Raw genomic sequence first — 12,563 nt, 5'->3', positions numbered from 1 at the left:
TGGGGGGTTGAAAAAAAGTAGCTCAGGCTGGCAGCACAGGGTGTCGACGGACGGACGGACAGGTCGCACAGATCACAGAAGCGGGCGCCCACCTCGGGGACCGAGTTTACCCCGGCCGGAGGCGGCCCAACCAGGAGCTCTGCCGCGTCACTCCTCCGCTACAAAATCGAAACCACCCTCGGAGCCACGGTACGAAACGTTAATGCCCCTCCCGGGTCTCCCCGGGGCGGAGGCTGCACAACGGCTACGGCCGCCCGCGAACCCCTCCGCAGCCCCACTCCCGCCCCGCCGCCCCCCGCGCATGCGCACACGGCGGCTGGGGGTGCCCTGTGCACCGCCCCGGCCCGCGAGGGGACGGGAGGGTAAGTGTGAGAGTGCGCGCTCAGCGCAGCCCCGCCCCCTTTCTGCCCCGCCCCCCCGTGAGGAGCAGCTTCTAGCCCCGCCCCCTCCCCGGTGTCCAGCGGCGTTCGGTTCCGCATCCGGCGCGGTTGTGTCACTTCCTGCTCACGCTGGCGCTCTCCCTTTCCCCCTCTCCCCGGACCCGGATGGTGACTGGCGGCGGCGGCTCCTGCTCCTCTAGGGTCTGTCAGTGAGCGGCTCCCCCGGGCCCTTCTCCTGAGGGCGGCGGCGGCCGGGAGGATGGCTGCGGCGGCCTCCTGCTCTGCGGCGGCGGCTGGGCCCGGGCCCGGGCCGGGGCCGGTGTCGGGCGGGCCGGGCTCCTGCGAGTGGCTGCTGCTGCGGGACGGCTGCCTGCGCTGCGACGCCGACGGCCTCTGCAGCCTCTGCTACCACCCGGCGCTCAACGCCATCCTGGCCGTCACCGCTCGCGGCGCCATCAAAGTCATCGACGGCACCTCGGGGGCCACGCTGCAGGCGTCGGCGCTCAACGGTCAGCGCGGGGCCTGCCGGGCCCGGGGCGGCGGGCTGCGGCGGGGGGGCGGGCCGGGGCGGCGCGGGGAGCGGGGCAGCAGAGCGTGGCAGCCCCCGGGGTGGCTCTGGGCACGATGGCGGCGCGGCCGAGCCGCGGGCGGGGCGGGCCGGAGGCTCGCCCGAAAACAGGTGTCGTGGCGGGCGAGGGGTTTCGGCGTGGGGAGGCTCGGGGCGGGCTTGGTTCGGGCCCCCCGAGCCGGGAGGTTCCCCCGGCTTTTCTTCACCCCTTTTCGTTGTTCAAGCCTGAACGGTTCCTGCTCTAAGGGCACAGGTACTCGTGTAGGCAGCACCGAGGCGTTTTTCTTCTGTAGAACGTATTGGCGTTGTTATTACAAGATTAAATGGGGTTGGAAGGCTGTGATGTAGAGGGCTGTATTTTTTAGTTTTTCTGGTGTTCTTGTGGATGACATTACGTTGAGCCTTCCAAAGATTAGAAGCAGCATGTTATGGAGGACAGCCGTGGCTGTTGTAGTTCTTACTGATGCATGATACTGTAGTATATATTTATTTCTTGAACCTTAATCTGGGTTTGTTAAGAAGACGTATTTCTTAAAAGCATCCTTTGTCTTACAGCTCAGAATTATTTAAGATCAGAATCCTTTATAGAGTTATTTGATGGTACATTTTTATATATGTATTTGCATATTTCTTCAGGCTGCTGAGTATTGTGAGCATCTCTGGTGCTAGTAACAGTATCCGTGCAGTTGTGTAAAGGAGGCATGACTAGGTATTGACTTTGTGGAGGTTAAGACTGTAGCATCTCCGTAACTATGAAGCAACTTTTTTTTTGTTGCCTGTTAATGTTTTTGCACTACTAACAAACTAGTTCTGTATAAAAAGACCCATTTGCCATTGTCAGCTTTTGCTCCTGGTTCATTAATGGTTCTCAAACTGTGGTACTAGTCAGAATATTGGCGGGGGCGTGTGTGTGTGTTACTTGGTATGTGGGGAGGCCAGCCCTTGGCACAGAAAGGTACATTTCTTACTAATTGTGCTTTTCTGTATTCAAGTTCTCCTTACAGTTGTGTGTTGCTAATAAGATCTAGCTTTGCTGAGTGGCGGTAGTGAAGGGCTGGTGTTTGCCACCTGAACGTGGCACAGTAATGTCAAGAATTGTACAGAGGTGCCATAGTCTAGGCAGAATCTATACTTGAACACCAGCAACTGTGTTACACTGTCAAACTGAAGGGGACAAAAACCAGTTATTTCCTTTCATAAGTTGAAGTGAAGTTGGTACGTTGTACAGTATAAAGGTTAAGTGGAGCGATTTAAAAAAAAAATCCTTTTGTGGAATTATTAAGAAGTTGTTAGCCGCTTTTGTTGTAGATCACTTCTATTGAGAATGAGGCTCTTGGGTGGTGTTTCCTGCTTTATTGAGAATTCAGATCACCCTACTTCCATAATTCCCTTTCTTCTACCATGCTACCTCCTAAAGTCCTTTTTTTTAATTAATAACTTAATTTCTTACTTTTCTTTAAGCTGTTGCCAGAATTTGAGAATTGCTTTTAAGTTGTGGATGAAGAGAGCATAAATTGAGGACTTAATTTATAACTGGTTGTCTGTGTAGGAGATGTTACATTCTGATGAAGAGAAAAAGGAAGTGAACTGTAAATCAGAGCCTAAGCTGTTGTTTTACACTTCCCTGTGATAGAATCCTTACAAGGGATTTGATTTAGTATTCAAGATGCTAATGGTAATTCTACCCTAAATAGTAACTATTTAAAAATAACTTACTGCTTTTCTTCTGTTACGCATTGTCATGCGTATACTTCCTTTAGTGTCAGTCTTCTCTGTGACAGCATGACTGTGAAAGATGGATTGTACTCCTCCTCACATGAAACAACAAAATTGCTTGCAATCTACCCAGATTTTATCTGTGCAGCATAGCTGATGACTACATTAGTGGAAAAAATTTATAACCTTACTTTAGTTTGAAGAAACTTTAAGTGAATGTCCTTATAGATTCAGACCAGCATGCCTGTCAGAACTTTGGTTTATCTCAGCAGTTGGTGTCTGTTGGGGCTGTTAATGACTGTGTTCGCTCTTGTTCTCTCCTTCTTTAGCCCTTTTTTGTGAAGTGGAGGAAAAGAAAATTCACCTGTTCTCTGGCATCTGCCCACTCTGTACAGTGTGAGCTCTTTTAATGTAGGATAGTAGTAGTTGGACACTCAGATCTGTAGACCAACTCTGTCCCTGCTCCCTCCCCTGCTGTAAATGACAGGTCAAAGGATATTGTTGCTTCAGGGACTTCTGGTGCTATGACTAAAAATAGAGTCCCTGGGAATTAAAACTGCTTCTCTTGGGAGACTGCTTGTCCTCCTTGGTAATTGGGGCTGCAGGTCTTTTGCTCTGCCAAAAGATTTATATTGGACAGAAATGCTGTTGCACATTACCCAAAGACAACCAAAAGTTAGCAGGCTTCTCTTTCTAGAGAGCAGAGCAAGAAAAGGGAGGGGGAGAGAGGAGGAAACACCACCAAGCCTTCGTGTTGCTTTTATTTGTAGTTGCAGTTCACTGCAGCAATATGCTAAGCTTTGAGCTCATTCTCAGGGAAAAGACTGAACCTGTGGAATACTGAGTTGGGTAGAGCAGTGGAGGCTGCCTTTGTTAGAATGTAAGTTGAGATTGTTCTCTTTGGTGTATAAAACAGCAAGACAAAAGATTCATGGCCAAAAGATGGTTCAACTATAGATCAGGTCCAAACATTAGGATGTGGTCTGTGGTTTATGTGCTTTAGTTTCTCATATGAACTTCATTGGTCTGATGTATGTGATGACCCAAGGATTTTTCTTCTGAGCCCAAACTGTAGGGGGACAACAGTGAGGAGGAAGATAATGATGATGATTATTATTATTTATTACACCACACTGAATCTTCATCAGATTTCTCTCTTGGAAGTGTGTGATCATCTTAATCTGTATTCAGTGTGGGCTCTGTAGGCCTATTCAGGAGGGCCAAGTGATCATTTGCAACAGCCCAGAGTATAGTAGTGAGTAAGAGAAGCATTGGTAAGGGGAAAATCAGGTGATCCTTTAACATTAATCTTTGTCTTACCTGGTCAAGAGGTTGTCCTTTTTGTTCTAACGAGGCTGTTGCATGCACACTATGCATTTCAGAGAGCCAGACTGGGAGTGCAAGGACCGTTCTTGTGATTACTGGATATTATGCATTTCTGTGTGTTTGCCAATAGTGTTTAGTCAGGACTAGTTTCAAATCTGTCATGCAAGTCTATCAAGTACTTTATTTTCCCTTATAGGCATTTAAGCATTTGTGTGCTTTCAGTTTCAAGTTGAACACTGGTAGTCAGAAGGCATGAATGATCAATCTCCAGACAGGCACTAAGGATGAGCCTTCTGCCTCAAAACAGACAAACAAAAAGAACCCACTAACAAAAAAAAACCACCTCCAAACAAACCAAAACAAACAAACAAACAAAAACAAAAAAACAAAAAGCCCCCCAAAGAACCAAAACAAACTTCCAGAATAATGTCAAGTGACGCTCTAAGAATCTGTAGAGATGTTTGATTTATCAGTTCCTTCTATTTACAAATAAAATAAGAACACTGCTTGAACTGGGAGAGTGCTGTAATTCCTGGAGAGGCTTGGCCAGGAACACAGTAAGAAACTGAAATGTACTGTCAGATGGACCATGACCATCTTGAATGTTTTTGTGGGTTTTTCTAGATTAATTTGATACAGCGATAGCTTCACTGAAATGCACAGTGTTTCATATCTAAAGCCTTCTCAATTACTATAGAGACCCTAACAGCAATCAAAACACAGACTTCTGAATCCATACAGGGAAGGATCTGTTCATTATACATAGGTACCAGTCCCTGTAGGGGAAACAGAGACTCTGCATTATCATCAGAGGCCCTCAAATGCTGTTCTTCCAACGGAAGAATATAGAAGGAAATAGATCCCCATCCAGGGGGCTCGCCTGTGGCAGCAAGTTCAACACCATTGTCTATCTGTTAATGGCGCGAGTTTCTTAATCTTCTTGGCTTTTACTTTCATTTGTTCAATTATGAGACAAAAATATTAATAATGAAGGCTATTAATAGATAATTTTATCCTTGTTTACTTTCTTGTTACATGGGCAGTATTGTCAGATATCTAGTGACCTGCTGCAGCCCACCTTGTGTTTGAGTACACTTGGATGACAGTGCTGATCTGGGTAACATGCTTCTCAAAGAGATCATTCCATTGATGTATGTGATCTTAAGGTCATTCATGAAGAACCTTAAGCACTTGAAAAAACAGAATAGGAGGATTGTTAGACTTGAGTTCAGTGTTTCATACCAATGAAGATTCTAGACCACTGTGTGCTCCATTTGTCTGCTAGCTTAATCAGAGTATGTCAGAGATCCCATCTTACTTGCCATGCATATTGCCAGACTGTCAAGATATCATTAATTGATACTTCCAGGCTCTGTGGAAGCACATCTGTATTATCTTCTGCAAAGCCAAAATAGAGATCTCTTCTTTTCACACGTCTTTAAAGGGCTGTTTGCATTACTGTTTGTTGGAGGGATCCAGAAGTAACAACAGACAGTGGTGCAGGCATATGTTATGTTGCCAGGCAAGATAGCACAACGTTTTTCATTGTGTAGACAGATCATTCATATCTGGACTGATGGATTCATGGCTATCATTGCAACAGTAGCACTGTATTATTAAAGGTTGCAGAATGCCTTAACGTAGATAATAAGAAATTTCCTAGCCCTCTGCAAATGGACTTTGAAAAAGGTCTTCTACAGGAGGACGTATTTTGAAATGCTTCTTACTGACCCAAGGAGGAAACACTGTTCTCTGCGTCGGGAATCTGAACTTTGAGTTCCTGCCCTATTCCATCTCACAGGTAGTTAAGGTATTTCTCATGGATAGGAAGAATCCTTGGGAAAATACTGATTTTTCAACCTCAGTGCTGATTGTCCAGCTTTGGTTAAGACAGCTTTTAATACGGTTATGTGATAAATGCTTCAGCTCAGATCTCAGTCATATTTTATACTGTATTATATAAAATGTAGAAGTAACTTGGCAGAAATATGTTCTGGCAGAGATAATGGATTAGTTCAAGTCCAGAAGATTTTGAAAGAAAGCAGGTAAATATCTGTTGGACTGGAAGTAATGGAACATGGAGAAGGTTTTTGCTTTGGATTGCCCAGCCTAGTGATCTTTAAAAGCCCTGATCTTTTTACTACTCTAAACATCGTGGTCATCAGTGGTTTGGATCTGGTATAGTCTCCTGCCCTATAATTGATCCTTCCTAGCAGCCCACCATAATGATAGCTGGCTCGGTAGAATCCCTTTCTGAGTCTTCAGTTATATTGTTTATAACAATACTTTTCTGGTTGCAATTGCATTGGTATTCATCACCTGGGCTTACGTGAAATACAACATAGAGGATTTTATAGGGCAAGAGTATAAGAAAAATCTGTTCCAGACTTGAAGATTCTCCTTAATTGTTCTCTCAAGCTTTCAATAACAGTTATGTCTGATTTTTTGGTATGGTGCTGATGTGTTATTTCAGGTTTTCTTTCCAAGTGGCTTTCAAATCAGGAAACAAAGCTGTCCATCCTAGCTGTTATGAGGAATCTCTAATTCTCCCTGAACAGTACGATGTCTTTCAGAAATGCTTCTTAGTCTGTCTTGAAGAGGGAGATAAGGCTTACAACCATGTGGGCTCTTGGATGACTTTTGAGTGTATCAGTCTGTCCTAGGTCATGTTATGAGGTAGCTTGTTGCATGTTGTCATTCCAGTGGCATCAGTAGCTGCCCACCATTTGTTTTATTTTTAAATAAAAAATTTACACGTGGATCAGTTCAGTTTCTGGGTGGTTCTTAAGTGATCCCACAGTATAACTTTTTGCTATTCGAAAGAAAGCATTAACTATTTAAAGGACAGCTTAGGTGCAATGACTGCTTGCAGTCACCAGATGGGTGCTTATCACTGAGTGGACAACTCAAGAACAGCTATTGCCCTCAGTTCATCCACCTGTGAACTACATGTGGATACGAACACTTGCAGCTTATTTTGGTTTCTTTTGAGTGAAATATTGGATTGTGTATTGGCCCAGTTCCTTTGCTGCCTTGTGTTTGGGAAGAGTATCGAGATTTAGTAAGGACCCCGTGCGTGCTGCTAGTCAAAAAGTAGAGAGGCAGTCTGATATATGCAAAACACTTATTTTGAAGATTTGCATGTATGTTAGGGGGAAGAGCACTTCACAGATAAGGATGATGCACAAGAAGAGGGGAAAAAAACCAGCTTTTGTTTTTACAGCCTGGACTGAAAGTGTAAAGTTATGGAAATAATAACTTACCGGTCACATAAATGTAAACACAATTACATGTAAAATTTTCTTGAGGTATTTGCTAGGGCTGTTCAGTGAGTATTTTAGTGATTTTTTTTTTTTTTTTTTTAAAAATGTGTAACTTAAAAGAGGGAATTTGCTTATCAGCAATCAAGTAGTCTTGGAAATTAGTAGCATTAGTGAAAACAGATATCCAGTCTTAAGTCCTGGTTAATGAAGGCTTGCATAGCATACAGTCTGTTGGCAGTTCTTCGGTCCCCTGTACAGTTTGCGGAGGAAAAACTGTTTGATCCACTGAACTTCCCTGACCTGACTGAGCGTGAAGCACTTGGGATCTCATCTGAGCATTTGGCAGCTGCAGAAGAGTTTGATTAAACTTTGTTTACTGGGCAACAGGCTACAGAGACTCTATCATGAAAAACTCCTTATGGAAAGGAAGAGCTGGGAGTGTGAGGGATGGGACTGAGAACTATGATGGCACAGCTGGATGACAATGGAGGAAGGGGTAGGGAAGTAGGAAGCTGGGCAGATGGCAGTGAAGACTGGGAAGATAGTGTTTTACTGGAGAGCGAGAAGGCACTGTGGTTATTGTGGGGAAACACTGTGATAGACTTAGTTGACCTGTCTTCTATAGGATCCTAGATTCATGTTGTGATGTAAACGAAGGCATACAACACTGCTCAATACCTTTTTTAAAAGGTGGATTTTTTCTGTTCAGTTTTCTATAGTTTTTGTAAGTCAGACTTAACAAGCTAAGATTATTTGTTGAAAATGCTAAGGTTCCCTCTCCATTCAACACAGAGAAAAGGAAAAGTCTTTACTCTGAATTTTTGGAGCCCCCTGCTTCCTATGACCTGCAGAAGGAGCCTGGCAAGACCAGTCTTAAAAGGCTTAAGTTTGCTTTTCTGAATGTCCCTTTTTAGTGACAGAACTAAAGGTAAACTTATATAGTCACCAGGTTCAAATATTCCTATGCTGCAAGTAGGTGTCTTAAGCATACAAGGTCCTTCAATTTTGCCAGCTACTCTAAAAATTTTGAAAAGGCATCCTAAAGAATAATAACTTAAACATGAATGGATCTAGTCTGTTCTACTTCAGCTTTCCTATGTAGAAACAGTTATTAGGAGAGTGTGGGAATGTGTTCTAATTTGAAGTACTCATAAGAATTTAGTAGAGTTGGAGCCTGCTGTGCTGGACTCTGAACTGACTCGTAATGCCAGAATGAGATCTTGGAGTTGTGCTAGGAATATGAAATACCAGTTAAATGCTCAGTAGTTATCATATAAGTGATTATTAGAGAAGGTGTGAAAAACCCAACTGAGAATATAAGTCTGTTTCAATGCCTGTATGTGTGCAATTTTGATATTTCCATCTCAAAAAGAGTATAACAGAACTAGAAACTTCAGGTGTGGGATGGCTTAGTATGTGAGGCACTATTCAGCCTGAAAAAGATAATGAAGGGGCTGACTGGAAATGGGGAGGTAAGAGAGCGAAAGAGCTTTGCAAGATTTTGGATGTGTGAAAAATGTAGATTGGGAGTTGTTTGTCTCTTCTAGTACAAGAGCTGACGGCATCAAAAGAAGTAACTGTGATAAATAGTAAAATGTGGAGCTCCTGGCTACAGAACACTCTGGAATTACAGCAGCATTGGACAAACTGATGGAGGTCTTTATGAAGGTCCCTGAGCACAAATTAGGGGGCTGGGAGTGCTACGGGAAAGTACTGTTGTATACATATTTGTTCTTAAATTCTTCACTAACCTCTTGGTTTAGACCACTGTTTTGGACAAAATGTGGGGTTTGGACATTTTCCTCTGATCCAGCGTAGTTGCTTCTGTGTTCAGTATTGTATTTCCTTAAAAGTAATGTCAAAAAGAGGAAGACTGGTGGTAACTCAGCAGTCTGGCATAGCGGTTGAACTACTGCTGCAGGAATGGAAGACTGCTGTTAGATTTGCTCCTAAACCCTTTTTTTTCTGCAGACTAAATGAGCCCAGTTATCTTAGTCTTTTTTTCATGTGCTGTATGCTCCAGCCCTCTAACTGTCTTAGTACCCCTTCATGGGACTTACATGTGCTGGTGTCTCAGATGGAGGACCAAAGCTGGACATGGTATTCTGGATGTGGGCTCAAAACTCCTGGGTAGAGGAAACTAATCTTTTCCACGATGTACTGCCTGTGCGATCCCCTGTGTGGTAACAGTTTGTCGCTGCAAGGATGCACTGCTGCCTCTTGTTCAGCCCATCCATCAGGATCCTCAAGTTCTTTCTGTTGGGTTGCCACCTAGACAGTTGGTCTCCAGCTTCTGTCGATGTATGGGGTTGTATTCCACGCCACATGTAAGACCTTGCATTTGTCTTTGTTGAACTTCAGGAGGTTTGTGTCAAGCCATTTCTGGCTTTTTGAGATTCTCTGAAAAGGCAGCCCTGCCATTTAATGTAACAGTTGCCTGTAGTTGCCCCTCATTTGGTGTCATCCACAGTTTTGCTAAAGGTGCAGTTTGTCCCATCACCTGAGCCACTGATGAAGGTAGTAAACCATATCAAGCTTTGCTGAATGCCACTTGTAGCTGGCTGCCAGGTAGGTGTTGAATCATTAACTACTAACTTTGCCCATGACAGTCTAGCCAGTTTTTCACTTGCCTTTTAGCTCACCCATCTGCCTTTGAGGACTTGCTGCTTCTCCCAGCTTGATATTTTGAAAACTCTTTATAATACTGGGGCTTGGGCAGGGGGAATGTGAACCATTCCTGCCAGTCTTGGGAGTTTAAAAATGCCATAACTGGAGATGTTTTCTCCTGTTATAGAGACTGCAGGATACATGATGGGTGAACTCAGATGCTCTAGCCACTTTAGTGACACAAAGAGGAGCTGGTGGTAAAATTCGATCTGGCAAAGGTTCTTTGTTGTGACATACTGTGATGGGAATTGCTCTTGAATAGGAACTTCCTGTTACTGAGCTGTGAAGTGTTCCTTGTCTGTCTCTGGTTCTGGGTGGGTGCCGTGTAATCTGTCTGCAGTCTGTGAAAGAGGGCGTCCCTGAAAATTTTTAATTGTGATTTTTCACTTGGAGAAAAATTTGAAGAAGGCGCTGTCCTCTGTGAGATGATTGCAGGAGAATTGCAGTGACGTAAATTTTCACAATTTACCTGAGTTTGCAGGAATGATTGTAGAATACCTTGTGAAATCTTTTGTAATTTGTTCTTGGGATAATGGTGTAAAGCTCTGAGCAATTGTGTTCTGTACAGCATACAAGGTGGCAGTAATGTTAGATACACGGAGATGTGAAGCAACATAAAGCGCATGGTCACAAAGAGCTCACCGGTGTCTTCCTGCTGATTCAGTCTCAGTTTGTCTAGAGTGGAAGAGGACCCTATGTCTGCAAAGCTAGTGAGATATGAACTGCCTTGATCTCAGTGGTTTTTTGTTTGTGCACTGAAACCTTTTAAGTGTTAATGTTAGCTTCTGTTAGTAGTTGCTTGATCAGACACATCTAGTTAATATTCATGTGGCAGTCTCCAATGCTTTGGCCCAGATAACACATCTTCTGACTCTAATAAGGATTATTAAATTCAGCTATGATATAACAAAACTGATACTGAAACAATTCTGTCCTGTTTGTCACTAAAGGAGAAGATAAACTGTAGATCACAGGTCTTGTTCTTGATTAACTAAGTCCAATTTTGGCAAATAAGGGAGTTTGAAGGTTCTTTGTGATGTTAAGCTGTGTATTTGCCTCCTTTAGCATTCTTGCTGTTTGGAGAATGTTTTCAGTTTTCTGTTTCACCTCTGAATGTGTTTTTGCTGTATTCAGTCATTTTGGACTGCTCTTCCAGGTGATGTGGCAGATGGAAGTGTGTGTAGATAGTGAAATCTAAAAGAGAAAATGTTGCTTGTGGATAGCTGGTTTAAGCCTGTCTACATCACTCATCTAAAATAACAACTTGAACTTGTTTTCATCCAATAGATTCCTTTACATCCTTTCCTCAAGTCTGAGAATGCTTTTGTTTTGGGAGAGGAGGGACCCATGGAGTGTCTTCTTGGTGGCAGCAGAGTGCTTTGCTGAGGTGATGTTTAGAGCAAATAAGGGACTGGGCCTCTAGACCCAGGAGGTAAAACTGCACTGCTGAAGTTTCCAGTAAAGATGTTGGTGAGGAGGAGAAGCAGAGGAACAAGAGAGAATCTGTGACTGATAAATTCAGTAATGATGAGCAGTCATGGCCTTGTTTGGCTATGCCTTAGCCATCTTCTCATTACCATGTTCCCAAATGATCATAACCACGATGTCTTCATTTCCTTTGGGAGCCACTGATATAAAACGATTTAGAGGCAACTTTTTCATTTTTAAACCAGACTTGTGGTAGTTTTGCTTTTTGTCCTCTTTTGTCTGAAAATGTTACCCCTTGCAACTAATCATTAGTTGTGATTTTATGTAGTATTAGTTCAAAATAGTTTCCTGCAAATATAACAATTTAAGGCAGCAAGTTGAACTTTAAGACAGTTTTAAAAATTTATTTATACTGTAGAACTTCCTCAGACTGCAGGTGTTCTGATATGCTTGCTTTGAGAAACTTGTGTTACTTAAGTAATATGCCATGAGAAAAAATACAGCTAGCAAGTATAATTTCAGTTTGTTTTATGATTATGTGTAAATGGTAACAATAGGAAAGGCACCTGCCTTGCAACAAATGAGGACAATTGATATATATATTTCTTTTTAATCCCAAGTACATGTGAGAAGTACCTGAGCAATGTTCTGGTAAGAAGCATTTTTATCTCCGATGGAAAGCATAGTGCTAATGTGCATGTGTTTACCACTCTTACCTTATAGCTGCAGAGAAAAGTGTGGGTTTACTGTAATTTAGAAACTACTTGGGTTTTTTGCATGCCGTGTATTGGGAGCTTCTTGTCAAGAGAATTACTGACTTTGTGATATGTTTTAGTGCCATTCCTGGCTAGTGGTTTGTTTTCAATGTGGATTAACTTTTTTCAATATTAGAAAAGCTCAAAGGTCTTATACCAACATTAACCTGCATCTCTTGATGGTGGGTGGGCTTGCATATTCAGGTGACAGCCACTTTCTCTTACGCTCCACTGCTTTGACGTTAAAGCTATCTATGGCAGAGAAATGGAGACAAGCTTTTTCATTCTACTTCCTGAAATATAAGGCTAATTCTCTAATTAGTTTGGTTCATCTTAATGCCTGCAGAGAAGGGGACACAATAGATGCTGTTATTACATATTCTCCAAACAAGCTTGTTTTTGGTAATATTTTTTGTAGGTCAGATTTTGATCACAGGAAATTGCTGATCTCTCTTCTGTA

The 12,563-nt window shown here is 43.1% G+C and overlaps 1 protein-coding gene across 1 annotated transcript in view; it reads left to right on the top strand.

Moving 5' to 3' along the window:
• Positions 1 to 545: 545 nt before the first annotated feature.
• Positions 546 to 12,563, top strand: part of BIRC6 (baculoviral IAP repeat containing 6) — a 186,372-nt gene continuing 174,354 nt past the window's right edge. The window contains 2 exon segments of the mRNA XM_075089263.1: positions 546 to 569; positions 571 to 889. Coding sequence (XP_074945364.1) covers positions 546 to 569; positions 571 to 889 — 343 coding nt within the window.

The sequence above is a fragment of the Phalacrocorax aristotelis genome, chromosome 3, assembly GCF_949628215.1.
Source record: "Phalacrocorax aristotelis chromosome 3, bGulAri2.1, whole genome shotgun sequence".
In the NCBI taxonomy this organism is placed as follows: domain Eukaryota; kingdom Metazoa; phylum Chordata; class Aves; order Suliformes; family Phalacrocoracidae; genus Phalacrocorax; species Phalacrocorax aristotelis.
The sequence above is the reverse complement of the archived record's forward strand: the minus strand, read 5'-3'. Positions and strand labels throughout refer to the sequence as shown.